Here is a 26,572-nt window from a genome sequence, read left to right on the forward strand (position 1 = left end):
GTGGAGGAGGAAGAGGAGGAGGAGGAGGAGGAGGAGGAGGAGGAGGAAGATGAGATTGAGGAGACTAGGGAGGCTGTGACACAGAGAACCTTTGACCACCCGTATTTCACTGGAGACATTCACCAGCAGCAGGACAAGGCTGAGGAAGACGAGGAGGAGGAAGAGTATGAGGAGGAGAGGAGAGAAGCAGAGCACCAGCCACAGGAGATCCTGGAGGAAGAGGAGGAGGAGGAAGATGACATTGAGGAGGTGGATGAGAGAGTGCACCCTGTCGTCCTGCCCACCTGTTCCTCCATCAGCTGCACTGCAGCAGCTCAGGGAACAGCCACACAGAGGGAGAGGGAGGACCACAGGGCCAGGACTATAGAGGACTACATCCCCCACAGGACCAGCCTCCTGGAGAAGTACTACCCCCACAGAGTCAGCCCCATACAGCACTACACCTCCCATAAGGCCTCAGCAGCCTCTGACATCATCGAGGTGCGCTCAGAGGATTCAGGGAAGGACTATGAAGATGAAGATGGTGATGAGGAGGAGGAAAATGACAGTTTGTCTCAGAGGTGGACGGATGAGTCAGAGATGTATGATATGACCCGGGGAAATTTGGGGCTCCTGGAGCAGGCCATCGCCCTGAAGGCAGAACAGGTGAAGGGGCCTCGCGACCTCCTCCTCCGTCACCCTGCCATCACCCCGGAGTTCCACCACTGCTACTTCACCATGGACGACCGGCCCAAACACCTGGACGCCATGCGCAAGAGCTACTTCAGCAGCAAAGGTATGGATGGAAATCTAATCAATCAGTCAAATGTATTTTATGAAGCCCTTTTTACACCAGCAGTTGTCACACATATTGGAATACATTATCAAATAGAAACCCATGGGACCAGTCACACATATTGGAATACATTATCAAATAGAAACTCATGGGACCAGTCACACATATTGGAATACATTATCAAATAGAAACTCATGGGACCAGTCACACATATTGGAATACATTATTATTTACAAACTCATGGGACCAGTCACACATATTGGAATATATTATCAAATAGAAACCCATGGGACCAGTCACACATATTGGAATACATTATCAAATAGAAACCCATGGGACCAGTCACACATATTGGAATACATTATCAAATAGAAACTCATTGGATCAGTCACACATATTGGAATACATTATTATTTACAAACTCATGGGACCAGTCACACATATTGGAATACATTATCAAATAGAAACTCATGGGACCAGTCACACATATTGGAATACATTATCAAATAGAAACTCATGGGACCAGTCACACATATTGGAATACATTATCAAATAGAAACCCATGGGACCAGTCACACATATTGGAATACATTATCAAATAGAAACTCATTGGATCAGTCACACATATTGGAATACATTATTATTTACAAACTCATGGGACCAGTCACACATATTGGAATACATTATCAAATAGAAATTAATGGGACCAGTCACACATATTGGAATACATTATCAAATAGAAACTCATGGGACCAGTCACACATATTGGAATACATTATCAAATAGAAACTCATGGGACCAGTCACACATATTGGAATACATTATCAAATAGAAACTCATGGGACCAGTCACACATATTAGAATACATTATCAAATAGAAACTCATGGGACCAGTCACACATATTGGAATACATTATCAAATAGAAACTCATGGGACCAGTCACACATATTGGAATACATTATCAAATAGAAATTCATGGGATCAGTCACACATATTGGAATACATGATCAAATAGAAACTCATGGGACCAGTCACACATATTGGAATACATTATCAAATAGAAACTCATTGGATCAGTCACACATATTGGAATACATTATTATTTACAAACTCATGGGACCAGTCACACATATTGGAATACATTATCAAATAGAAATTAATGGGACCAGTCACACATATTGGAATACATTATCAAATAGAAAATCATGGGACCAGTCACACATATTGGAATACATTATCAAATAGAAACTCATGGGACCAGTCACACATATTGGAATACATTATCAAATAGAAACTCATGGGACCAGTCACACATATTGGAATACATTATCAAATAGAAACTCATGGGACCAGTCACACATATTGGAATACATTATCAAATAGAAATTCATGGGATCAGTCACACATATTGGAATACATTATCAAATAGAAACTCATGGGACCAGTCACACATATTGGAATACATTATCAAATAGAAACTCATGGGACCAGTCACACATATTGGAATAAATTATCAAATATAAACTCATGGGACCAGTCACACATATTGGAATACATTATCAAATAGAAACTCATGGGACCAGTCACACATATTGGAATACATTATCAAATAGAAACTCATGGGACCAGTCACACATATTGGAATACATTATTATTTACAAACTCATGGGACCAGTCACACATATTGGAATACATGATGAAATAGGAACCCATGGGACCAGTCACACATATTGGAATACATTATCAAATAGAAACTCATGGGACCAGTCACACATATTGGAATACATTATCAAATAGAAACTCATGGGACCAGTCACACATATTGGAATACATTATTATTTACAAACTCATGGGACCAGTCACACATATTGGAATACATTATCAAATAGAAATTCATGGGACCAGTCACACATATTGGAATACATGATGAAATAGGAACCCATGGGACCAGTCACACATATTGGAATACATTATCAAATAGAAACTCATGGGACCAGTCACACATATTGGAATACATTATCAAATAGAAACTCATGGGACCAGTCACACATATTGGAATACATTATCAAATAGAAACTCATGGGACCAGTCACACATATTGGAATACATTATCAAATAGAAATTCATGGGACCAGTCACACATATTGGAATACATTATCAAATAGAAACTCATGGGACCAGTCACACATATTGGAATACATTATCAAATAGAAACTCATGGGACCAGTCACACATATTGGAATACATTATCAAATAGAAACTCATGGGACCAGTCACACATATTGGAATACATTATCAAATAGAAACTCATGGGACCAGTCACACATATTGGAATACATTATTATTTACAAACTCATGGGACCAGTCACACATATTGGAATACATTATCAAATAGAAATTCATGGGACCAGTCACACATATTGGAATACATGATGAAATAGGAACCCATGGGACCAGTCACACATATTGGAATACATTATCAAATAGAAACTCATGGGACCAGTCACACATATTGGAATACATTATCAAATAGAAACTCATGGGACCAGTCACACATATTGGAATACATTATCAAATAGAAACTCATGGGACCAGTCACACATATTGGAATACATTATCAAATAGAAATTCATGGGACCAGTCACACATATTGGAATACATTATGAAATAGGAACATACCACAGATACTCATCAGTGAGTCACCACAGAGTCATGTTCAGGCCTTTAAACCCCTTTACTGAGATGGAGTGGATCCAGTGAATTGGTTTCCATGTTAGAGGGGAAATAGTGGGATTAAGATAGAGAGAGGGGGAGAGAGAGAGAGAGAGAGAGAGAGAGAGAGAGAGAGAGAGAGAGAGAGAGAGAGAGAGAGAGAGAGAGAGAGAGAGAGAGAGAGAGAGAGAGAGAGAGAGAGAGAGAGAGAGAGAGAGAGAGAGAGAGAGAGAGAGAGAGAGAGAGAGAGAGAGAGAGAGAGAGAGAGAGAGAGAGAGAGAGAGAGAGAGAGAGAGAGAGAGAGAGAGAGAGATGCTCCATAATGAGATTGGTGCAGTGTTTATTAATGTGTTATTGTTTGGGCCTAGTTGTGTCCTGGCACTGTTCCCATTTGTCAAGCCTCTGACACTAACAGGCCATGCCTAGTGGGGCAGCCTGTCCCCATTCTACCCCCCTGTGGCGATGCTCATGTTCTGCCCAGCACTAATTAGAAGGTGCATGTCTCGTTAACATTCAATTTGGAGGCCAATAGAGCATCGCTTTCCCACCTCTTCCCTCTTTCTGGTGGGTAAAAATATAATAGTGAACAGGGCTCCACTGTCCCCTACTCTTTACTAATCTCATAGTAATATTAACACTTATACACTGTCCATTTCACTCTTGAATTAGACCAAATGAGTTCCCTGTTCCACACAGACAAAGCATCCACAAGACTATATACAAGGAATTGTATAATGTGTGCATTTTTTGTTTTATTCAATGTGTATTTCTTGTAGTGTGTTTGACAGTGCTTTCAGGCAGATGGTTAAGCAGCAGTATGTTGTGTATCTTCTAGCTGTCTCTACAGAGGGCAGCAGGCCAGAGAAGAGGGAGATCAAATGCCCCACCCCTTCCTGTGACGGGACTGGTCATGTTACTGGACTCTACCCCCACCACCGCAGCCTGTCTGGCTGTCCACACAAGGACAGGATCCCTCCTGAGAGTCAGTATCTATACCCAATACCCAAAAGCCTATACCATATACCCTATACCAATACCCTATACCCTATGCCCAATACCCTATACCCATTACCCAATACCCTATACCCTATACCCTATACCCTATACCCTATACCCTATACCCTATACCCTATACCCTATACCCTATACCCAATACCCAATACCCTATACCCAATACCCAATACCCTATACCCTATACCCTATACCCTATACCCAATACCCTATACCCAATACCCTATACCCTATACCCTGTACCCTATATCAATACCCAATACCCAATACCCTATACGCTATACCCAATACCCTATACCCTCTCCAAGTCACACAGGCAAAAATGCATTCTTGTATGTGACAGAATAGAGAACGTGTTAATAATAATAATGATAATAATAATAATAATAATAATAATAATAGCAATAGTAATAATAATAATAGTAGTAATAATAATAATAATAGTAATAATAGTAATAATAGTAATAACAATAGAAATAATAATAATAGTAATAATAACACTAATAATAATAATAGTAATACCAATAATAGTAATACTAGTAGTAATAATAATAGTCATAATAGTCATAATAATAGTCATAATAATAATAATAGTAATAATAACAGTAATAACAATAATAGTCATAATAGTCATAATAATAATAATGATAATAATAATGATAATAGTAATAATAATAATAGTCATAATAATAGTCATAATAATAGTCATAATAATAATAGTAATAACTATAGCAATAATAGTAATAATAGTAATAATAATAGTAGTAATAATAATAGTAATAATAATAATAGTAATTATAATAATAATAATAATAATAATAATAATAATAATAATAATAATAATAATAGTAATAATAATCTCCTGTGTGTGTCCTCCTCTCCTCTCCAGTTCTGGCCATGCATGAGAACGTCCTGAAGTGTCCAACTCCAGGCTGCACTGGACAGGGCCATGTTAACAGCAACCGCAACACCCACCGCAGGTACTGTACAGTGTGTGTGTGTGTGTGTGTATATGCATCTGTGTGTGTGTGTGTGTGTGTGTGTGTGTGTGTGTGTGTATATGCATCTGTGTGTGTGTGTCTGTGTGTGTGTGTGTGTGTGTGAGTGTGTGTCAGTATATGTTAATCAATGTGAATGCATTTTCTGTATGTGTCACTCTAAATCAGTTTGATGTAGACGTACATTGACAGCAGCCTGACTCCTCCCCAGCATTCACTCACTCCTCTTAATGGTTGTCACAGTTTGTCAGGATGCCCCATCGCAGCCGCGGAGAAGCTGTCCAAGAGCCTCAACCTTGACAAGCAGCATCTCTCCCAGCCAATCAGAGAGCACCTCAAAGAAAGTCCCAACAACAATGACCGAGTCCTGAGGTAATGATTGGTCACCCCTCTCTCTCCTGAGATAATGACCTGCCTAGTGATTGGTCTCTCTCTCTCTCTCTCTCTCTCTCTCTCTCTCTCTCTCTCTCTCTCTCTCTCTCTCTCTCTCTCTCTCTCTCTCTCTCTCTCTCTCTCTCTCTCTCTCTCTCTCTCTCTGTCTCTGTCTCTGTCTCTGTCCGTCCGTCCGTCCGTCCGTCCCTCTCTCTCTCTCTCTCTCTCTCTCTCTCTCTCTCTCTCTCTCTCTCTCTCCGTCTCTCTCTAGTGGGTACAGGCAGGTCACAGAGACTTCATACAGTATCTGCAGTGACCTTGACTGCTCAGCAACACTTGTGTTGTTGTCAACTGCTCGGGAGGCGGAACCCTGTGCGACGTGTCAATCAGGACATCACAGTTTTAAATCTAGTGCAATTATGTTTTTGTCATGTCACCTTGACATCCTGTTCTCTCTATTCACCCTTATCATGCCAAAATAATGATAATTACTGTTAACGACTAGACAGAGGTATTATGCTAAGTACATGCTCCCTTCTTGGTATTTTAATGAATAATGCTGCCCGATAAGATAATTATGCGAGTTACAAAGCATTGCGAGGATAGGGGGAAATAATTGCTTTCCTTGAGGAACCTCGTCTGTGGTCCGACAAAACAGCCAAGGATTAAAACATAATAGACCTTGTTTTTTTCATTGTCAAATGAGCTGGTCTGTTATGTGTGCAGAGAACACACCAGAGCTGGCTAAATATTCACAATGATACCCTTTTTTATATAATGGAATCAACATTGAATAGAAAGAGAGAGGGTATCTCATTGATCAATAGCAGAAAGCACACAGCTCAGTTCACCACTGTCTGTCTGTGAACACAACAGAAGCCATCTCCTCCCAGCCTGCCTGTGCGTCTGTGAGCCATGAGAGAGAGCCCGCTGTTTGAACCATGATGTCATAGCCACTCTAGGGCAGCTCCGATAGGATGGCTTGTGACTACTGCCTGTGACCATGGATATGAGGTTGTACATGGTGATAAGGAGAGGGAAATCAGTGGGCTACACTACCCTCTCCCAGGACCCTCTCGTGTGTCAGTGGAGTTAACCCCAACAGGTCTGACAAAAGCCCTGGCACTCCATGAAAACTAGAGGGTTTAAAGCTCATCAATTCCATGCTCTACAATATGTAAATGTCCCCTCTGCTGATAAGAGAGCTTTTAATCCTGCCCCTCTCTCTCCTGAGATAATTACCTGTCCTGTGATTGGTCTCTCTCTCCTTCTCTCTCTCTCTCTCTCTCTCTCTCTCTCTCTCTCTCTCTCTCTCTCTCTCTCTCTCTCTCAATTCAATTCAATTCAATTCAATTACATTTCAATTTTAAGGGCTTTATTGGCATGGGAAACGTATGTTAACATTGCCAAAGCAAGTGAAGTAGATAGTAAACAAAAGTGAGATAAACAATAAATATTAACAGTAAACATTACACTCAGAAGTTCCAAAAGAATAAAGACATTTCAAATGTCATATTATGTATATATATGCAGTGTTGTAACAATGTGCAAATAGTTAAAGTACAAATGGTAAAATAAATAAACATAAATATGGGTTGTATTTACAATGGTGTTTGTTCTTCACTGGTTGCCCTTTTCTTGTGGCAACAGGTCACAAATCTTGCTGCTATGATGGCACACTTTGGTTTTTCACCCAGTAGATAAGGGAGTTTATCAAAATTGGGTTTGTTTTAGAATTCTTTGTGGATCTCTGTAATCTGAGGGAAATATGTGTCTCTAATATGGTCATACATTTGGCAGGAGGTTAGGAAGTGCAGCTCAGTTTCCACCTCATTTTGTGGGCAGTGTGCACATAGCCTGTCTTCTCTTGAGAGCCAGGTCTGCCTACGGCGGCCTTTCTCAATAGCAAGGCTATGCTCACTGAGTCTGTACATAGTGAAAGTTTTCCTAAAGTTTGGGTCAGTCACAGTTTTCAGGTATTCTGCCACTGTGTACTCTCTGTTTAGAGCCAAATAGCATTCTAGTTTGCTCTGTTTTTTTGTTAATTCTTTCCAATGTGTCAAGTAATTCTATTTTGTTTTCTCATGATTTGTTAGGGTCTAATTGTGTTGTTGTTGCTGTCCTGGGGCTCTGTGGGGTCTGTTTGTGTTTGTGAACAGAGCCCCAGGACCAGCTTACTTAGGGGACTCTTCTCCAAGTTCATCTCTTTGTAGGTGATGGCTTTGTTATGGAAGGTTTGGGAATCGCTTCCTTTGAAGTGGTTATAGAATTTAACTGCTCTTTTCTGGTTTTGGATAATTAGCAGGTATCGGCCTAATTCTGCTCTGCATGCATTATTTTGTATTTTTTGTTGTACAGTGAGGATATTTTTGCAGAATTCTGCATGCAGAGTCTCAATTTGGTGTTTGTCCCATTTTGTGAATTCTTGGTTGGTGAGCGGACCCCAGACCTCACAACCATGAAGGGCAATGTGTTCTATAACTGATTCAAGTATTTTTAGCCAGATCCTAATTGGGATGTCGAATGCTATGTTCCTTTTGATGGCATAGAAGGCCCTTCTTGCCTTGTCTCTCAGATCGTTCACAGCTTTGTGGAAGTTACCTGTGGCGCTGATGTTTAGGTCGAGGTATGTATAGTTTTTTGTGTGCTCTAGAGCAATGGTGTCTAGATGGAATTTGTATTTTTGGTCCTGGCAACTGGACCTTTTTTGGAACACCATTATTTTTGTCTTACTGAGATTTACTGTCAGGGCCCAGGTCTGACAGAATCTGTGCAGAAGATCTAGGTGCTGCTGTAGACCCTCCTTGGTTGGTGACAGAAGCACCAGATCATCAGCAAACAGTAGACATTTGACTTCAGATTCTAGTAGGGTGAGGCCGGGTGCTGCAGACTGTTCTAGTGCCCTCGCCAATTTGTTGATATATATGTTGAAGAGGGTGGGGCTTAAACTGCATCCCTGTCTCACCCCACGGCCCTGTGGAAAGAAATGTGTTTTTTGCCAATTTTAAACGCACACTTGTTGTTTGTGTACATGGATTTTATAATGTCGTATGTTTTTCCCCCAACCCCACTTTCCATCAATTTGTATAGCAGACCCTCATGCCAAATTGAGTCAAAAGCTTTTTTGAAATCAACAAAGCATGAGAAGACTTTGCCTTTGTTTTGGTTTGTCAATTAGGGTGTGCAGGGTGACTACATGGTCTGTCGTATGGTAATTTGGTAAGAAGCCAATTTGACATTTGCTCAGTACATTGTTTTCACTGAGGAAATGAACTAGTCTGCTGTTAATGATAATGCAGAAGATTTTCCCAAGGTTGATGTTGACGCATATCCCACGGTAGTTATTGGGGTCAAATTTGTCTCCACTTGTGGATTGGGGTGATCAGTCCTTGGTTCCAAATATTGGGGAAGATGCCATAGCTAAGGATGATGTTAAAGAGTTTAAGTATAGCCAATTGGAATTTGTGGTCTGTATATTTTATCATTTCGTTGAGGATACCATCAACACCACAGGCCTTTTTGGGTTGGAGAGTTTGTATTTTGTCCTTTAGTTCATTCAATGTAATTGGAGAATCCAGTGGATTCTGGTAGTCTTTAATAGTTGATTCTAAGATTTGCATTTGATCACGTATATTTTTTTGCTGTTTGTTCTTTGTTATAGGGCCCAAAATATTGGAGAAGTGGTTTACCCATACATCTCCGTTTTGGATAGATAGCTCATCGTGTTGTTGTTTGTTTAGTGTTTTCCAATTTTCCCAGAAGTGGTTAGAGTCTATGGATTCTTCAATTACATTGAGCTGATTTCTGACATGCTGATCCTTCTTTTTCCGTAGTGTATTTCTGTATTGTTTTAGTGATTCACCATAGTGAAGGCGTAGGCTCAGGTTTTCTGGGTCTCTATGTTTTTGGCTGGATAGGTTTCTCAATTTCTTTATTAGGTTTTTACATTCTTCATCGAACCATTTATCACTGTTGTTACTTTTCTTTGGTTTTCTGTTAGAGATTTCTAGATTTGATAGGGAAGCTGAGAGGTCAAATATACTGTTTAGGTTTTCTACTGCCAAGTTTACACCTTCACTATTACAGTGGAAAGTTTTGTCCAGGAAGTTGTCTAGAATGGATTGAATTTGTTGTTGCCTAATTGTTTTTTGGTAGGCTTCAACACTACTTACCTTCCATCTATAGCATTTCTTAATATTATTCAGTTCCTTTGGCTTTGATGCCTCATGATTGAGTATTGCTCTGTTCAAGTAGACTGTGATTTTGCTGTGGTCTGATAGGGGTGTCAGTGGGCTGTAATCTCTCTCTCTCTCTCTCTCTCTCTCTCTCTCTCTCTCTCTCTCTCTCTCTCTCTCTCTCTCTCTCTCTCTCTCTCTCTCTCTCTCTCTCTCTCTCTCTCTCTCTCTCTCTCTCTCTCTCTCTCTCTCTCTCTCTCTCTCTCTCTCTCTCTCTCTCTCTCTCTCTCTCTCTCTCTCTCTCTCTCTCTCTCTCTCTCTCTCTCTCTCTCTCTCTCTCTCTCTCTCTCCTCCAGGCCCATGTGTTTTGTGAAGCAACTGGAGGTGCCTCATTGCAGGCAGTACAGGCCCAACATGATACCCGCCACCCCTCGTGCCAACCTGGCCAAGGAGCTGGAGAAGTACTCCAAGGTCTCCTTCGATTATGCAAGCTTCGACTGTCAGGTGTTTGGAAAGCGCATGCTTGCTTCAAATATAACGACCAGCGAAACCTCACCCAAAGCCTTCAAATGTAAGGAAAAGTGATGGTGTACTAATAGCCACATACATGAAACCTATACAGTACCAGTCAAAAGTTTGGACACACCTACTCATTCCAGAGTTTTTCTTTATTTTTACTATTTTCTACATTGTAGAATAATAGTGAAGACATCAAAACTACGAAATAACACATTTGGAATCATGTAGTAACAAAAAAAGTGTTAAATAAATCAAAATATATTTCAGATTTTAGATTCTTCAAAGTATCCACCCTTTGCCTCGATGACAGCTTTGCACACTCTTGGCATTCTCTCAACCAGATTCATGAGGTAGTCACCTGGAATGCAGTTCAATTAACAGGTGTGCCTTCTTAAAAGTTAATTTGTGGAATTTCTTTCCTTCTTAATGCGTTTGAGCCAATCAGTTGTGTTGTGACAAGATAGGGGTGGTATACAGAAGATAGCCCTATTTGGTAAAATACCAAGTCCATATTATGGCAAGAACAGCTCAAATAAGCAAAGAGAAATGACGGTCCATCATTACTTTAAGACATGAAGGTCAATCAATACGGAAAATGTCAAGAACTTTGAAAGTTTCTTTAAGTGCAGTCGCAAAAACCACCAAGCGCTATGATGAAACTGGCTTTCATGAGTACCGCCACAGGAATGGAAGACCCAGAGTTACCTCTGCTGCAGAGGATAAGTTCATTAGAGTTAGATTTCAGCCCAAATAAATGCTTCACAGAGTTCAAGTAACAGACACATCTCAACATCAACTGTTCAGAGGAGACTGCGTGAATCAGGCCTTCATTTTCGAATTGCTGCAAAGAAACCACTACTAAAGGACACCAATAAGAAGAAGAGATTTGCTTGGGCCAAGAAACACGAGCAATGGACATTAGACCGGTCCAAATGTGAGATTTTTGGTTCCAACCTGCCGTGTCTTTGTGAGACAGAGTAGGTGAAGGAGGAGGTGTGATGGTGTGGGGGTGCTTTGCTGGTGACACTGTCGGTAATTTATTTAGAATTCAAGGCACACTTAACCAGCATGGCTACCACAGCATTCTGCAGCGATAAGCTATCCCATCTGGTTTGCGCTTAGTGGGACTATCATTTGTTTTTCAACAGGACAATGACCCAAAACACACCTCCAGGCTGTGTAAGGGCTAATTGAACAAGAAGGAGAGTGATGGAGTGCTGCATCAGATGACCTGGCCTCCACTATCACCCGACCTCAACCAAATTGAGATGGTTTGGGATGAGTTGGACCGCAGAGTGAAGGAAAAGCCGCCAACAATTGCTCAGCATATGTGGGAACTCCTTCAAGACTGTTGGAAAAGCATTCCTCATGAAGCCATTTGAGAGAATGCCAAGAGTGTGTAAAGCTGTCATCGAGGCAAAGGGTGGCTACTTTGAAGAATCTAAAATCTAAAATATATTTTGATTTGTTTAACACTTTTTTGGTTACTACATGATTCCATATGTGTTATTTCATACAATGTAGAAAATAGTAAAAATAAAGAAAAGCCCTTGAATGAGTAGGTGTGTCCAAACTTATGACTGGTACTGTACATGCATACATACAGTTGAAGTCAGAAGTTTACATACACTTAGGTTGGAGTCATTAAAACTCGTTTTTCAACCACTCCACAAATGTCTTGTTAACAAACTATAGTTTTGGCAAGTCGGTTAGGACATCTACTTTGTGCATGACACAAGTAATTTTTCCAACAATTGTTTACAGACAGATTATTTCACTTATAATTCACTGTATCACAATTCCAGTGGGTCAGAACTTTACATACACTAAGTTGACTGTGCCTTTAAACAGCTTGGAAAATTCCATAAAATTATGTCATGGATTTAGAAGCTTCTGATAGGCTAATTGACATCATTTGAGTCAATTGGAGGTGTACCTGTGGATGTATTTCAAGGCCTACCTTCAAACCCAGTGGCTCTTTGCTTGACATCATGGGAAAATCAAAAGAAATCAGCCAAGACCTCAGACATTTTTTTTGGGATCTCCACAATTCTGGTTCATCCTTGGGAGCAATTTCCAACTGCCTGAAGGTACCATGTTCATCTGTACAAACAATAGTACGCAAGTATATACACCATAGGACCACGCAGCTGTCATACCGCTCAGGAAGGAGACGCGTTCTGTTTCCTAGAGATTAACATACTTTGGTGCGAAAAGTGCAAATCTGGAGGAAACAGGTACAAAAGTATCTATATCCACAGTAAAACGAGTCCTACATCAACATAACCTGAAAGGCCGCTCAGCAAGGACGAAGCCACTGCTCCAAAACTGCCATAATAAAGCCAGACTACGGTTTGCAACTGCACATGGGGACAAAGATCGTACTTTTTGGAGAAATGTCCTCTGGTCTGATGAAACAAAAATAGAACTCTTTGGCCATAATGACCATTGTTATGTTTGGAGGAAAAAGGGGGTGGATTGCAAGCCGAAGAACACCATCCCAACCATGAAGCACGGGGGTGGCAGCATCATGCTGTGGGGGTGCTTTGCTGCAGGAGGGACTGGTGCACTTCACAAAATAGATGGCATCATGAGGAAGGAAAATTATGTGGATATATTGAAGCAACATCTCAAGACATCAGTCAGGAAGTTAAAGCTTGGTCGCAAATGGGTCTTCCGAATGGACAATGACCCCAAGCATACTTCCAAAGTTGTGGCAAAATGGTTTAAGGACAACAAAGTCAAGGTATTGGAGTGGCCATCACAAAGCCCTGACCTCAATCCTATAGAACATTTGTGGGCATAACTGAAAAAGCTTGTGCGAGCAAGGAGGCCTACAAACCTGACTCAGTTACACCAGCTCTGTCAGGAGGAATGGGCCAAAATTCACCCAACTTATTGTGGGAAGCTTGTGGAAGGCTACCCGAAATGTTTGACCCAAGTTAAACAATTTAAAGGCAATGCTACCAAATACTAATTGAGTGTATGTAAACTTCTGATCCACTGGGAATGTGATAAAAGAAATAAAAGCTGAAATAAATCATTCTCTCTACAATTATTCTGACATTTCACATTCTTAAAATAAAGTGGTGATCCTAACTGACCTAAGACAGGGAATTTTTCCTAGGAATAAATGTCAGAAATTGTGAAAAACTGAGTTTAAATGTATTTGGTTAAGGTGTATGTAAACTTCCGACTTCAACTGTATATGCATACAGTGGGGAAAAAAAGTATTTAGTCAGCCACCAATTGTGCAAGTTCTCCCACTTAAAAAGATGAGAGAGGCCTGTAATTTTCATCATAGGTACACGTCAACTATGACAGACAAAATGAGAAGACAAAAATCCAGAAAATCACATTGTAGGATTTTTAATGAATTTATTAGCAAATTATGGTGGAACATAAGTATTTGGTCAATAACAAAAGTTTCTCAATACTTTGTTATATACCCTTTGTTGGCAATGACACGGGTCAAAGGTTTGTTGCTGGTATTTTTTTTTTAATGAATTTATTTGCAAATTATGGTGGAAAATAAGTATTTGGTCACCTACAAACAAGCAAGATTTCTGGCTCTCACAGACCTGTAACTTCTTCTTTAAGAGGCTCCTCTGTCCTCCACTCGTTACCTGTATTAATGGCACCTGTTTGAACTTGTTATCAGTATAAAAGACACCTGTCCACAACCTCAAACAGTCACACTCCAAACTCCACTATGGCCAAGACCAAAGAGCTGTCAATGGACACCAGAAACAAAATGGTAGACCTGCACCAGGCTGGGAAGACTGAATCTGCAATAGGTAAGCAGCTTGGTTTGAAGAAATCAACTGTGGGAGCAATTATTAGGAAATGGAAGACATACAAGACCACTGATAATCTCCCTCGATCTGGGGCTCCACGCAAGATCTCACCCCGTGGGGTCAAAATGATCACAAGAACGGTGAGCAAAAATCCCAGAACCACACGGGGGGACCTAGTGAATGACCTGCAGAGAGCTGGGACCAAAGTAACAAGGCCTACCATCAGTAACAAACTATGCCGCCAGGGACTCAAATCCTGCAGTGCCAGACGTGTCCCCCTGCTTAAGACAGTACATGTCCAGGCCTGTCTGAAGTTTGCTAGAGTGCATTTGGATGATCCAGAAGAGGATTGGGAGAATGTCATATGGTCAGATGAAACCAAAATAGAACTTTTTGGTAAAAACTCAACTCGTCATGTTTGGAGGACAAAGAATGCTGAGTTGCATCCAAAGAACACCATACCTACTGTGAAGCATGGGGGTGGAAACATCATGCTTTGGGGCTGTTTTTCTGCAAAGGGACCAGGACGACTGATCCGTGTAAAGGAAAGAATGAATGGGGCCATGTATCGTGAGATTTTGAGTGAAAACCTCCTTCCATCAGCAAGGGCATTGAAGATGAAACGTGGCTGGGTCTTTCAGCATGACAATGATCCCAAACACACCGCCCGGGCAACGAAGGAGTGGCTTCGTAAGAAGCATTTCAAGGTCCTGGAGTGGCCTAGCCAGTCTCCAGATCTCAACCCCATAGAAAATCTTTGGAGGGAGTTGAAAGTCCGTGTTGCCCAGCGACAGCCCCAAAACATCACTGCTCTAGAGGAGATCTGCATGGAGGAATGGGCCAAAATACCAGCAACAAACGTTTGACCTGTGTGTCATTGCCAACAAAGGGTATATAACAAAGTATTGAGAAACTTTTGTTATTGACCAAATACTTATTTTCCACCATAATTTGCTAATAAATTCATTAAAAATCCTACAATGTGATTTTCTGGATTTTTTTCTTCTCATTTTGTCTGTCATAGTTGACGTGTACCTATGATGAAAATTACAGGCCTCTCTCATGTTTTTAAGTGGGAGAACTTGCACAATTGGTGGCTGACTAAATCCTTTTTTTCCCCACTGTACATACAGACACACAACAGAACAAGATGACATATCTCTGTTTCTCTGCTCCCTCAGCTAAACTCTCGTCCCCCAAGTCTTCTTCTCCCAGCCTCTGCCTGCATGGAGGCTATGGAAAGACTGCCTCCTCTTCTGCCTACGACTACTCCCATGATGCCCAGGCCGCCCACATGGCTGCCACCGCCATCCTCAACCTGTCCACGCGCTGCTGGGAGAGGCCTGAGCACCTGAGCACAAAGCACCAGGACCTGGCCAGCAAGGTAGACCAGCCCCGCCCTATCTCTGGAGCAAGTTAGCAACATCTCTCTCGCATCGTCTTCATAACACCTTTTATACTGCCAATCAACATAGGCTCTGCTCCCCATCAAGATAACTTTTCCCTCTACTTTTAGAGGGAATTAATGAACTTGCTGCAGAGCTGATGGCATTACTGCAGGTTACCACAGGGGAGATGTGAGGAGCAGAATTTTTACATAAAATATCGTCAAATGGTCGTCAAATTTAGAGTACACTTTAACAGTGAATGTAACAGATTAAAGGCCTGTTATTATTATTATTATTATTATTATTATTTACTATTTGCATTGTGAAAAGTGATGTAAAATTGCTTATAATATGATTAATACTTCCAACTGTTATTATTTTTTGGAAGAAAAAACATCTAGAATCTACAAATATATATATTTGTGGACCACCTGCAGTAAACCCGCTGACCACAGGTTGAAAACCACTGTCCTAGACACCTAAAGCTCAACCACTGCCAAGCAAATACATGAATATAACATTAGGTGGCATTAGTTAAAAGCAAGAGGGTAATGTTGAGGTGCAGTTGCATCACCTCTCTCTCTCCTCTTTGTTTCTACTCCTCCATCTTTTTCATGTTGTTATTGAATTTGGCTGGCTGCCAGTTCCATGGATTATGCTGCACTAGGTAGTCTTTTTTCATTGTCTTTTAGCTGGATCTCTCTCTCTCTGTTCCTACCTCCCTCCTTCTCTCTCTCTCTCTCTGTTCCTCCCTCCCTCCCTCCCTCCCTCCCTCCCTCCCTCCCTCCCTCCCTCCCTCCCTCTCTCTGTTCCTCCCTCCCTCCTCCTCTCTCTCTCTCTGTTCCTCCCTCCCTCCTCCTCTCCCCCCTCTTTTCCTCCCTCTCGGTCTATCTTTACACAGGAGGTGTAATCGTAGCAGCAGTCTCCCCCATATTGTGACTTTTTAAAAGCTTTTTGCCTTGACGGGGAGAGTGACTGCTTCATCATTTTTCGATTTCCTGACATGGTGTTGGGGGCATAAAAAGAGAAGATTAATGGCCATAGCAGTTCAGTAGCACAGTGCTAATCAGCCAGGGACCGTTCTGGGACCAGGGCCCATTTCTCTCTCTCCCCACAGCCTCCGTGCCACGACGAACCACTTTGATTTCTCTGGCTCCTCCACAACCCATATGAATACCATTTCAGATTAACACTAAAGAGAAGGCCTGTTTCCCCAGTCCCCCATTTATAGATCTGCCAAAACAAATGGTGCTTGAACAGCGCTGTTGGCAATGTTATGTCCAGTGTACATTGGAGATTACAGACGTGTCTAACAGAGACAGACTGTGGTGTGGCAATGTTGTGATTGTGATCACCACTATTTATGTCCTCTGCAGGACATTGAGGTGGATGAGAACGGCACTCTGGACCTGAGTATGAAGAAGCCCGTCAAACGAGAGGGTACCAGCCCTGGGATGTGCTCCACGGACCCCTCCTCCTCTTCCTCCCTGCACCACGGAGGCAGCAGTGGCATGACCTCGCCCCACACATGCCACGCCTACAAACAGGAACACTGGGAGGAGCCTCTGGACTACACCAAACCCAACCGCCAGCGAGAGGAGGATGTAGAGGAGGTCTGTCCTCTATAGTCTTCATCATCCTTCCTTTCCTCTTCTCCTCTTTAAGATCACGGAGGCTCGTTGCCATCTTCTCTACACTCATGCCTAGCAATTAAAATGTACTGAAGGATCGGATCTTCTTATTTCCATTTTATTCCACAGCTGGAGCACCACACAGCGCGGTCGTTTGCCTCGTCCGACCCTGAGGACATGGATCTGACGCAGGATTACCCCGAGGAGAGGAAGTACCCTGGAGAGGTCACCACCCCAATCTTCAAGGTCCAGTTCCAACAGCCCAAGGACTGCAAGAAAGATCTGCTCCTGTAAGTCCATGATCTACACTCTTAGAAATAAAGGCATGATCTAGAACCAGAAAGTCCCATTCTGATCCCCTTTCCTCTGAGATACTGTCATTCACCATTCCCCTCTCCTCTCCTCTCCTCCCCTCTCCTCTCCTCTCCTCTCCTCTCCTCTCCTCTCCTCTCCTCTCCTCTCCTCTCCTCTCCTCTCCCTCTCCTCTCCTCTCCTCTCCTCTCCCTCTCCTCTCCTCTCCTCTCCTCTCCTCTCCTCTCCTCTCCTCTCCTCTCCTCTCCTCTCCTCTCCTCTCCTCTCCTCTCCTCTCCTCTCCTCTCCTCTCCCCTCTCCTCTCCTCTCCTCTCCTCTCCTCTCCTCTCCTCTCCTCTCCTCTCCTCTCCTCTCCTCTCTTCTCTATGTGTGTCTCCAGGTGCCCCACTCCTGGCTGTGACGGCAGTGGCCACATCACTGGAAACTATGCATCCCATCGCAGGTATGGTATTCCCTGAATGAGGCCCTGAATGATGTAGTCACACTGTATATAGGAAGCACGCTGGCTACCTACTGGTTTAGATTAAGATTGCATCAATAATAAAACGTTTTCCTTCTTGGCTGTTTTCTATTTTCAAAATACTTTTCCAATTACCTTGAACTATATTCCATCTTTGATTTGATCTCTATCTCTCTCTTATTGTCTTTCTCTTTCTCGTTCTCTCTTTCTCTCTTCTCTCTTCTCTCTCTCCCTTCAGTCTGTCTGGCTGTCCTCTTGCTGATAAGAGTCTTCGTTCCCTCATGGCGGCCCACTCTGCTGAGCTCAAGTATGTCTGTTTCCCACTGGGCTTTCCCCTTACTCAATGCCTTGGTTCAATGCTAAATTCGATTTCCTTCTATTTCTGCTGTTTTTACTGGGACTGCTAACACTTATGTTGCTGCATCTGCCCTTGTAATTATCCTGCCCCCATCTCCACTGAAAAACCAATACCTCTACACCCTCACACCCATCAGTTGCTATGGTGCAAATGTAATGGTTCTATTTGTTGCTGCGCTGACATTTAACCCGTTCCCTTAATTTCCCAGGTGCCCCACTCCAGGATGTGATGGTTCAGGACATAACACTGGAAACTACGCCTCCCACAGAAGGTACAGAGCTCATCAGTGAACTACCAACCTACCTCCACCAGCCCTACCTACCTTCCATCTCATATGGGAGACAGTCGCAAAATACCTTCTCTGTCCCTCTCTCTCTCTTTCTCACACACACAGACACACAAGGCCAGAGAAGCTTAGAAAGAGATCATGATAGTTTTAGGCAGGACTCATAGACTCACACACCCACACACAGTTTTGAAAATGAAGTTTTGTCCATTTTTTATATGCTTATCTTTTTTTATTTTGTTTACTACTTTGTTGGATTTCAAATAGCTGTTTGGTTTCTTTTATTTTAATTTAAAAAACATTGCACTTTCTTTCGGCGTTAGAATAAAAAAAATTAATGCTTACATAGAATGTTCCATCCCTTTGTCAAACAATAACGTCACCACCATAAAAGACGATTGTTGAAGGTGTTTTTCCACCCTTTTTTTATCGGCTTCATACTTTCTGTTTTCAGTTTGTCTGGGTGCCCCCGTGCCAAGAAAGGTGGATTAAAAACAGCCCCCACCAAGGACGACAAGGAGGACTCCGAGCTCTTAAAGTTCGTACCACTAAGAAAGCCACGCCCTTTTTTCTTCTAATTAAGAAATACGGTAAACGTCACTTCCAAAAAAGTAAAGGCAGTCACCCTGACCTCCGTGACCTCAGCCCAGTCTGTCTCCGATAGATGACATCACACCAGTGCCACACGCAGACCAGCCTGAGACGCACTGCGCTGCCTGCGCTGACTCATAGTACTGTAGTTCATCGTAGAGTATTGCAGTGTAGATCACATTATTACATCTCGCATTTCTCTGAAATCGTCGTCAACTCCAACTGTTTGTTGACGACAGCCAATAAAAGACCTTGGCATCTGTGTTTGTTGAATGTGCTTTGCTTGGTTATGCTACCACAACATGATGCCATGCAAGAGGTGGAGTACCTAAAGTGGGGTACCTATAATGTAAAACCTATAGCGGAGAAGTAACACTTTGTTTTTAGTCGGGCAGGTTTTTGGGCCCATTGTGAAATAGTGTTGCATAGTGAAATTGCACTAGCTACTGTAATGGCAGTCTTATATATATATATATATATATATGTAAAAAATATATTACATTATGTTATAACTATATGTACCATTCACCTTGTGCTTTCCATCTCATCTCTCTCTATGAGTCTCATATCTATAGAGATACTAATGTTACACATCCCTCTCTCCCCTCCAGATGCCCCGTGTCTGGCTGTGACAGCCTGGGTCACATCAGTGGGAAGTACGCCACTCATCGCAGTGCCTATGGGTGCCCGCTAGCTGCCCGCAGGCAGAAGGAGGGGATGCTCAATGGTAACCCTTTCTCCTGGAAGGCCTTTAAGACGGAGGCCTCCAACTGCCCCACCCCCAGCTGTGATGGATCAGGACATGCCAACGGCAGCTTCCTAACACACCGCAGGTAAGGACCAATCACAACACAGCAGAGGGCAGCTTCCTCACACACCGCAGGTACGGACCAATCACAACACAGCAGAGGGCAGCTTCCTCACACACACCGCAGGTACGGACCAATCACAACACAGAACACAGGCCAGCTGACGGACAGATTATTACCACTGGTTGCATTATCAATATAACTGTATCATTTTGTGGTTCATTCATGGTTTTAAATACTCAACTTGATGAAATTGACCATCTTTATACCTCCTGTTTGTAGTCTCTCTGGCTGTCCCAGAGCTTCCTTTGCCAGAAAGAAAGCCAAGATCCCTGGAGATGAATACCTGAGCACCAAGTTCAGGGCCAGCGACGGTAAAAGCACAACTGAATAGGGAATACCTTTATGTAACAGTCAATGTCCAGCCAATACCCAGTTAGCACATTTGGTTCATTGGAAGTTGTGGGAACGTATGCTTTTGGTTTCACATTGGTTGTGGGAACGAAGACATACATTTCTTGACCGATAAACTGAACGTTTTTTAAACATTCTGAGAACAGAAGTGAACATTTCCTCTGATCTGGGAACGTTTATTTTTAGGTTGCAGGGAGGTTCTGAGAACGTTTTACTCTGATTCCTTTAAAGTTTTCCTGGGAGGTTTTATCAATGCTCCGAGAATGGAAATTATAGGTCATTTAGAGTTTTTTGAATAACTGCCTTAAAACATTCACTGAATGACTTTTAATAACACTGCTAGCTTATTTTGGGTTCACTTTTTTTTTTACTCCGGGCACAGATAGGACCAATGATGTATATAAACCCTGGATTGCTGATTCTATGTATTGGCCAATGAGAGGCTTTGAAGACACCGGTCGGCCATATTGGCTCCCCAGTAGGAGAAAATTACATCTATTTAAGTGTTGTTGTTGTAGTGGGGACAGGAACATTAGTACTCTCTAAACATTATACTTTAATGAATATTTTTTTGGTATAAACGTATTTGATCCCCTGCTGATTTTGTACGTTTGCCCACTGACAAAGACATGATCAGTCTATAATTTTAATGGTAGGTTTATTTGAAGAGTGAGAGACAGAATAACAACAAAAAAATCCAGAAAAAACGCATGTCAAAAATGTTATAAATTGATTTGCATTTTAATGAGGGAAATAAGTATTTGACCCCTCTGCAAAACATGACTTAGTACTTGGTGGCAAAAACCCTTGTTGGCAATCACAGAGGTCAGACGTTTCTTGTAGTTGGCCACCAGGTTTGCACACATCTCAGGGGGGATTTTGTTCCACTCCTCTTTGCAGATCTTCTCCAAGTCATTAAGGTTTCGAGGCTGACATTTGGCAACTTGAACCTTCAGCTCCCTCCACAGATTTTCTATGGGATTAAGGTCTGGAGACTGGCTAGGCCACTCCAGGACCTTAATGTGCTTCTTCTTGAGCCACTCCTTTGTTGCCTTGGCCGTGTGTTTTGGGTCATTGTCATGCTGGAATACCCATCCACAACCCATTTTCAATGCCCTGGCTGAGGGAAGGAGTTTCTCACCCAAGATTTGACGGTACATGGCCCCGTCCATCTTCCCTTTGATGCGGTGACTTGTCCTGTCCCCTTAGCAGAAAAACACCCCCAAAGCATAATGTTTCCACCTCCATGTTTGACGGTGGGGATGGTGTTCTTGGGGTCATAGGCAGCATTCCTCCTCCTCCAAACACAGCGAGTTGAGTTGATGCCAAAGAGCTCGATTTTGGTCTCATCTGACCGCAACACTTTCACCCAGTTCTCCTCTGAATCATTCAGATGTTCATTGGCAAACTTCAGACGGGCCTGTATATGTGTTTTCTTGAGCAGGGGGACCTTGCGGGCGCTGCAGGATTTCAGTCCTTCACGGCATAGTGTGTTACCAATTGTTTTCTTGGTGACAATGGTCCCAGCTGCCTTGAGATCATTGACAAGATCCTCCCTTGTAGTTCTGGGCTGATTCCTCACCGTTCTTATGATCATTGCAACTCCACGAGGTGAGATCTTGCATGGAGCCCCAGACCGAGGGAGATTGACAGTTCTATTGTGTTTCTTCCATTTGCGAATAATCGCACCAACTGTTGTCACCTTCACACCAAGCTGCTTGGCGATGGTCTTGTAGGCCATTCCAGCCTTGTGTAGGTCTACAATCTTGTCCCTGACATCCTTGGAGAGCTCTTTGGTCTTGGCCATGGTGGAGAGTTTGGAATCTGATTGATTGATTGCTTCTGTGGACAGGTGTCTTTTATACAGGTAACAAGCTGAGATTAGGAGTGCTCCTAATCTCAGCTCGTTACCTATATAAAAGACACTTGGGAGCCAGAAATCTTTCTGATTGAGAGGGGGTCAAATATTATTTCCCTCATTAAAATGCTAATCCATTTATAAAATTTTTTATGCATTTCAAAGGAAACAAGCACTCATACACACTTAACAAGAGAGAGGATAGAGTGAGTTTTGTTGATGCTGAGAACGGAATGTATATGTTTTTAAATAACATTCTTAGAACTTTCTCTGAATGTTACTTAAGTTTTCTTGTGGTTTTTATGGAAAGTTTTCTTAACATTCTCTGAACAATTTGAGAACATTCCCAATGTCAAACCAGTTGGAGAACGTTCCTAGAACATTACCAAAACGTTAAATAAATGTCACCATGTTTGAACTTTTAGGAAACGTTCTGTTAAAGTAATGAAATACCAAGAAAATAAAAAGGTTTTGTCAAGTTCCTTCAATGTGCTGAGAATGTTCCAAAGCCAAGCAACCATCCTGCACCATTCCCAGAACGTTGTGGGAAGGTTATATGCAAAATAACCATAGGACAACCACGCTCTCACCAAGCTCTAAGAAACGTACGGTTCTCAGAACGTTATGTGCTAGCTGGGTACAGTATTTCAAACTAGGATGGCCCATTTTTCCTGTCCCCTCTTATAGCCTTATGCATCTCAATCATCTCTTCCCGTCCATCCTGTAGTTCTGAATAATGACGAGGACATCAAGCAACTCAACAAGGAGATCTATGAGCTCAACGAGACCAACAACGAGATGGAGACAGACATGGTGAACCTGCAGACACAGGTGTGTGTGTGTGTGTGCTCATGTTTGAAAACCTCAAACCCCCTACATTTTGATATATTGCAAAATGCCTAAGCTCAAGTAAATCTATAAACTGTATGTGTAAATAACTGTTGGGCCTGTGGTGCAGATCTCATCCATGGAGAAGAACCTGAAGAACATTGAGGAGGAGAACAAGCTGATAGAGGAGCAGAAGGAAGCTCTCTTCATGGAGCTATCTGGCCTCAGCCACGCCCTGATCCGCAGCTTGGCCAACATACGCCTCCCACACATGGTGAGTTATATACGGTTTACGTACAGTTACATACAGTGCTGACAAAGCTGTGGCCGAGGCTCAAACATGCAGACACACACTAATACAAACACTAACACAAACACACTGACACAAACACACTGACAGAAACACACTGACACAAACACACTGACACAAACACACTGACAGAAACACACTGACACAAACACACTGACACAAACACACTGACACAAACACACTGACACAAACAAACAAACACACTGACAGAAACACACTGACACAAACACACTGACACAAACACACTGACACAAACAAACAAACACACTAAGACACTAACACACTAACACAAACACACTAACACTAAAACACAAACACACTAACACAAACACACTAACTCAAACACACAAACACAAACACACTAACACAAACACACAAACACACAAACACACTAACACAAACACACTAAAACACAAACACACTAAAACACAAACACACTAAAACACAAACACTAACTCACTAACACAAACACACTAACAGAAACTAACACAAACACACTAACAGAAACTAACACAAACACACTAACTCAAACACACTACCAGAAACACACTAACACAAACAAATACACACAAACAAAATTCCTTGTTTTTGCATCGCAGCAGGAGCCAATCACTGAGCAGAATTTCGACAGCTACGTGAGCACCCTGACTGACATGTACACCAACAAGGAGTGCTACCAGAACCCGGAGAACAAGGCTCTGCTGGAGAACATCAACAAGGCCGTGAAGAGCATCAAGGTGTGAAAACCTCCACAATGAAGAAGAGTGAAAACATGAAAAAGGAAAGAGATGGCGTCAAGAGACTGGAGTATATATTAAAAGAGAATACAAATACAAAAAGGGGCATTCAGGTTTTATAAACAGCAACTTAAATTAAACCCAGGGAGCATTCTGTAAAGAAGAAAACGTAACTAGGACCAAAATCCAAACATGCTGCTGCTGGGATTAGAATGAGGAAGTGGAACGGAACCAAATCCTTCAGTTTGACTTGATGAACTAAATATATATCTGGGGTTTTGTTTCTTTGTTTTATGTCACCTTCGTCATTTTCATGTCTGTGCTGTTTTGGAGGTATCTCTGTTTTGGAGGTATCTCTGTTTTGGAGGTATCTCTGTTTTGGAGGTATTTCTGTTTTGGAGGTATTTCTGTTTTGGAGGTATTTCCTTTTTGGAGGTATCTCTGTTTTGGAGGTATTTCTGTTTTGGAGGTATTTCCTTTTTGGAGGTATCTCTGTTTTGGAGGTATCTCTGTTTTGGAGGTATCTCTGTTTTGGAGGTATCTCTGTTTTGGAGGTATCTCTTTGACTGTCCCAATTCAGACTGTAATTCAAGCTTTAGTTCAGCAACAATTTGGAGAAGAAAGAAAGAAAGAAAGAAAGAAAGAAAGAAAGAAAGAAAGAAAGAAAGAAAGAAAGAAAGAAAGAAAGAAAGAAAGAAAGAAAGAAAGAAAGAAAGAAAGAAAGAAAGAAAGATGGATGGAAGTAGTGGTGTGATGTCAGATAAAACAGAGGGTATGAACCGCCTACATGAGGTGAAGAAAACCCATGGGCAGTAAATAACAAAAGAAAGCTGGAAAACTGTCCACATTGTGTCCCAGGGAAGAACACAAAGACTTCAGAAATGTTGTTCTGGGGCAGGATAAGTGTGTGAGTGGGGAGTGCGTGATGCTGAGCATTGCAGCAGTCCTATCGAGGAGAAGTGAATGGAGAGTCCCTGAACTCTGGGGTCTTCTTGAGCAATGGTTCATGTGCTTGGTGTTGTTACTGCAGCAAGATGTCAACATGGATCCGTGTCTTGTCTCAATTCAGAGGAAAACAGCTCTTCAAACGAAGATGAAGTCACAAATCACTGGTTTCTTTTTCTCTTCTGAAAATCAACAGTACAGCCTGTTATATATTTTTGATGGAACAACTGGTGTCAAGATCTGAGAGCAGCAGATGCAGCCTTTTTTCTTTGAACTGAATTATGATAGTAATAGTGTGCACACTTTTCAATTCCTGTTAGTCATATCTATAGTTTGTGGTACAATAAATTATTTAAATTTGTGAATGCTCAAATTGTAATGTATTGTCATTGTATGTTAATCTACTTATATTTATTTGATTTGATCTATTTATTAACTTTATTTTATTGTTTAGTAAATCAAAAAATGCAACCCTGCTGGTCTATCATGACCATAAAGATTTAAAACAGGGAGTCTTCTACATCAATATTTAAAAAAACTATATAGACAACTGTCCACACTTGATTCTTTTATATATCTTATTTTATTTTAAATAATTTTGTAGCATTTTTCATTGCAAATATTTTATAACTGACAAAGTTTTGATAATTTTATAAAAGTTTTCTCCTTCATTGATGTTATTTCCTTTATCGGTAAAGTATCTTCAGATACCCACGGCTTAAAAAGAAAGTAAGTATTTATTATTTATTTAATATTAAATATTGATATGGTTGTATATTTATTTAGTTATTTATGTGTGTGTTGTGATGGCTGAGTCTCAGTAGTCTTAAAGTCCATTGCTAATATTTAAATTAAATAAAAAACCATGCTCAGAAAGAATAAATACAATATTGTTTGATTACTTAGGCTTTCCTAGATATACCAGCAGTTGTAAAAACAAAACAAAAGCAATCACTGTTCTGTTAGTATCAGAGCATCTTTGTGTCAGCGATGATTTGTTTGCTTTTTGTCAGGAAAAATAAGACCAAGAAAATAGATAGATATAAGGATCAAATGTTACCTCTCCAAGCGCTTTGTAGCGGCCAACACTGGCTAACCCAAAACATCTTTAATGTACCATAGATGTTTTAATGCCTTTTTGATAAATTATTTTTCTCTGTTCATTATTTTCTCTCAATGTGTTGAGCAGAAGCTCCATAGAGCTCTGTCCCAGAGTGTTCCATCTAGACTGGATGTCTGGTTCTAAAACACTTAAAGGACATCAAGGAAAAACTAAACCAACAAG

The 26,572-nt window shown here is 41.5% G+C and overlaps 1 protein-coding gene across 2 annotated transcripts; it reads left to right on the forward strand.

Moving 5' to 3' along the window:
- Window positions 1–25,648, forward strand: LOC121537693 (myelin transcription factor 1). 2 transcript variants are annotated; one of them, XM_041845291.2, is made up of 16 exons: window positions 1–775; window positions 4,324–4,470; window positions 5,389–5,479; window positions 5,741–5,869; window positions 10,401–10,615; window positions 15,542–15,744; window positions 17,125–17,361; window positions 17,509–17,669; window positions 18,071–18,133; window positions 18,390–18,458; window positions 18,718–18,780; window positions 19,998–20,219; window positions 20,478–20,569; window positions 23,195–23,298; window positions 23,426–23,569; window positions 24,205–25,648. In XM_041845291.2, exons 1-16 carry the CDS (start codon window positions 580–582, stop codon window positions 24,346–24,348), a joined length of 2,280 nt encoding a protein of 759 aa, XP_041701225.1. In that variant the 5' UTR covers window positions 1–579; the 3' UTR covers window positions 24,349–25,648. The 2 variants fall into 2 exon arrangements, with proteins under 2 accessions (XP_041701225.1, XP_041701226.1); XM_041845292.1 differs by lacking the exons at window positions 20,478–20,569; window positions 23,195–23,298; window positions 23,426–23,569; window positions 24,205–25,648 and adding an exon at window positions 19,250–19,333 and having other exon boundaries at window positions 19,998–20,223.
- Window positions 25,649–26,572: the final 924 nt, after the last annotated feature.

The sequence above is a fragment of the Coregonus clupeaformis genome, chromosome 24 (assembly GCF_020615455.1).
Source record: "Coregonus clupeaformis isolate EN_2021a chromosome 24, ASM2061545v1, whole genome shotgun sequence".
NCBI lineage: Eukaryota > Metazoa > Chordata > Actinopteri > Salmoniformes > Salmonidae > Coregonus > Coregonus clupeaformis.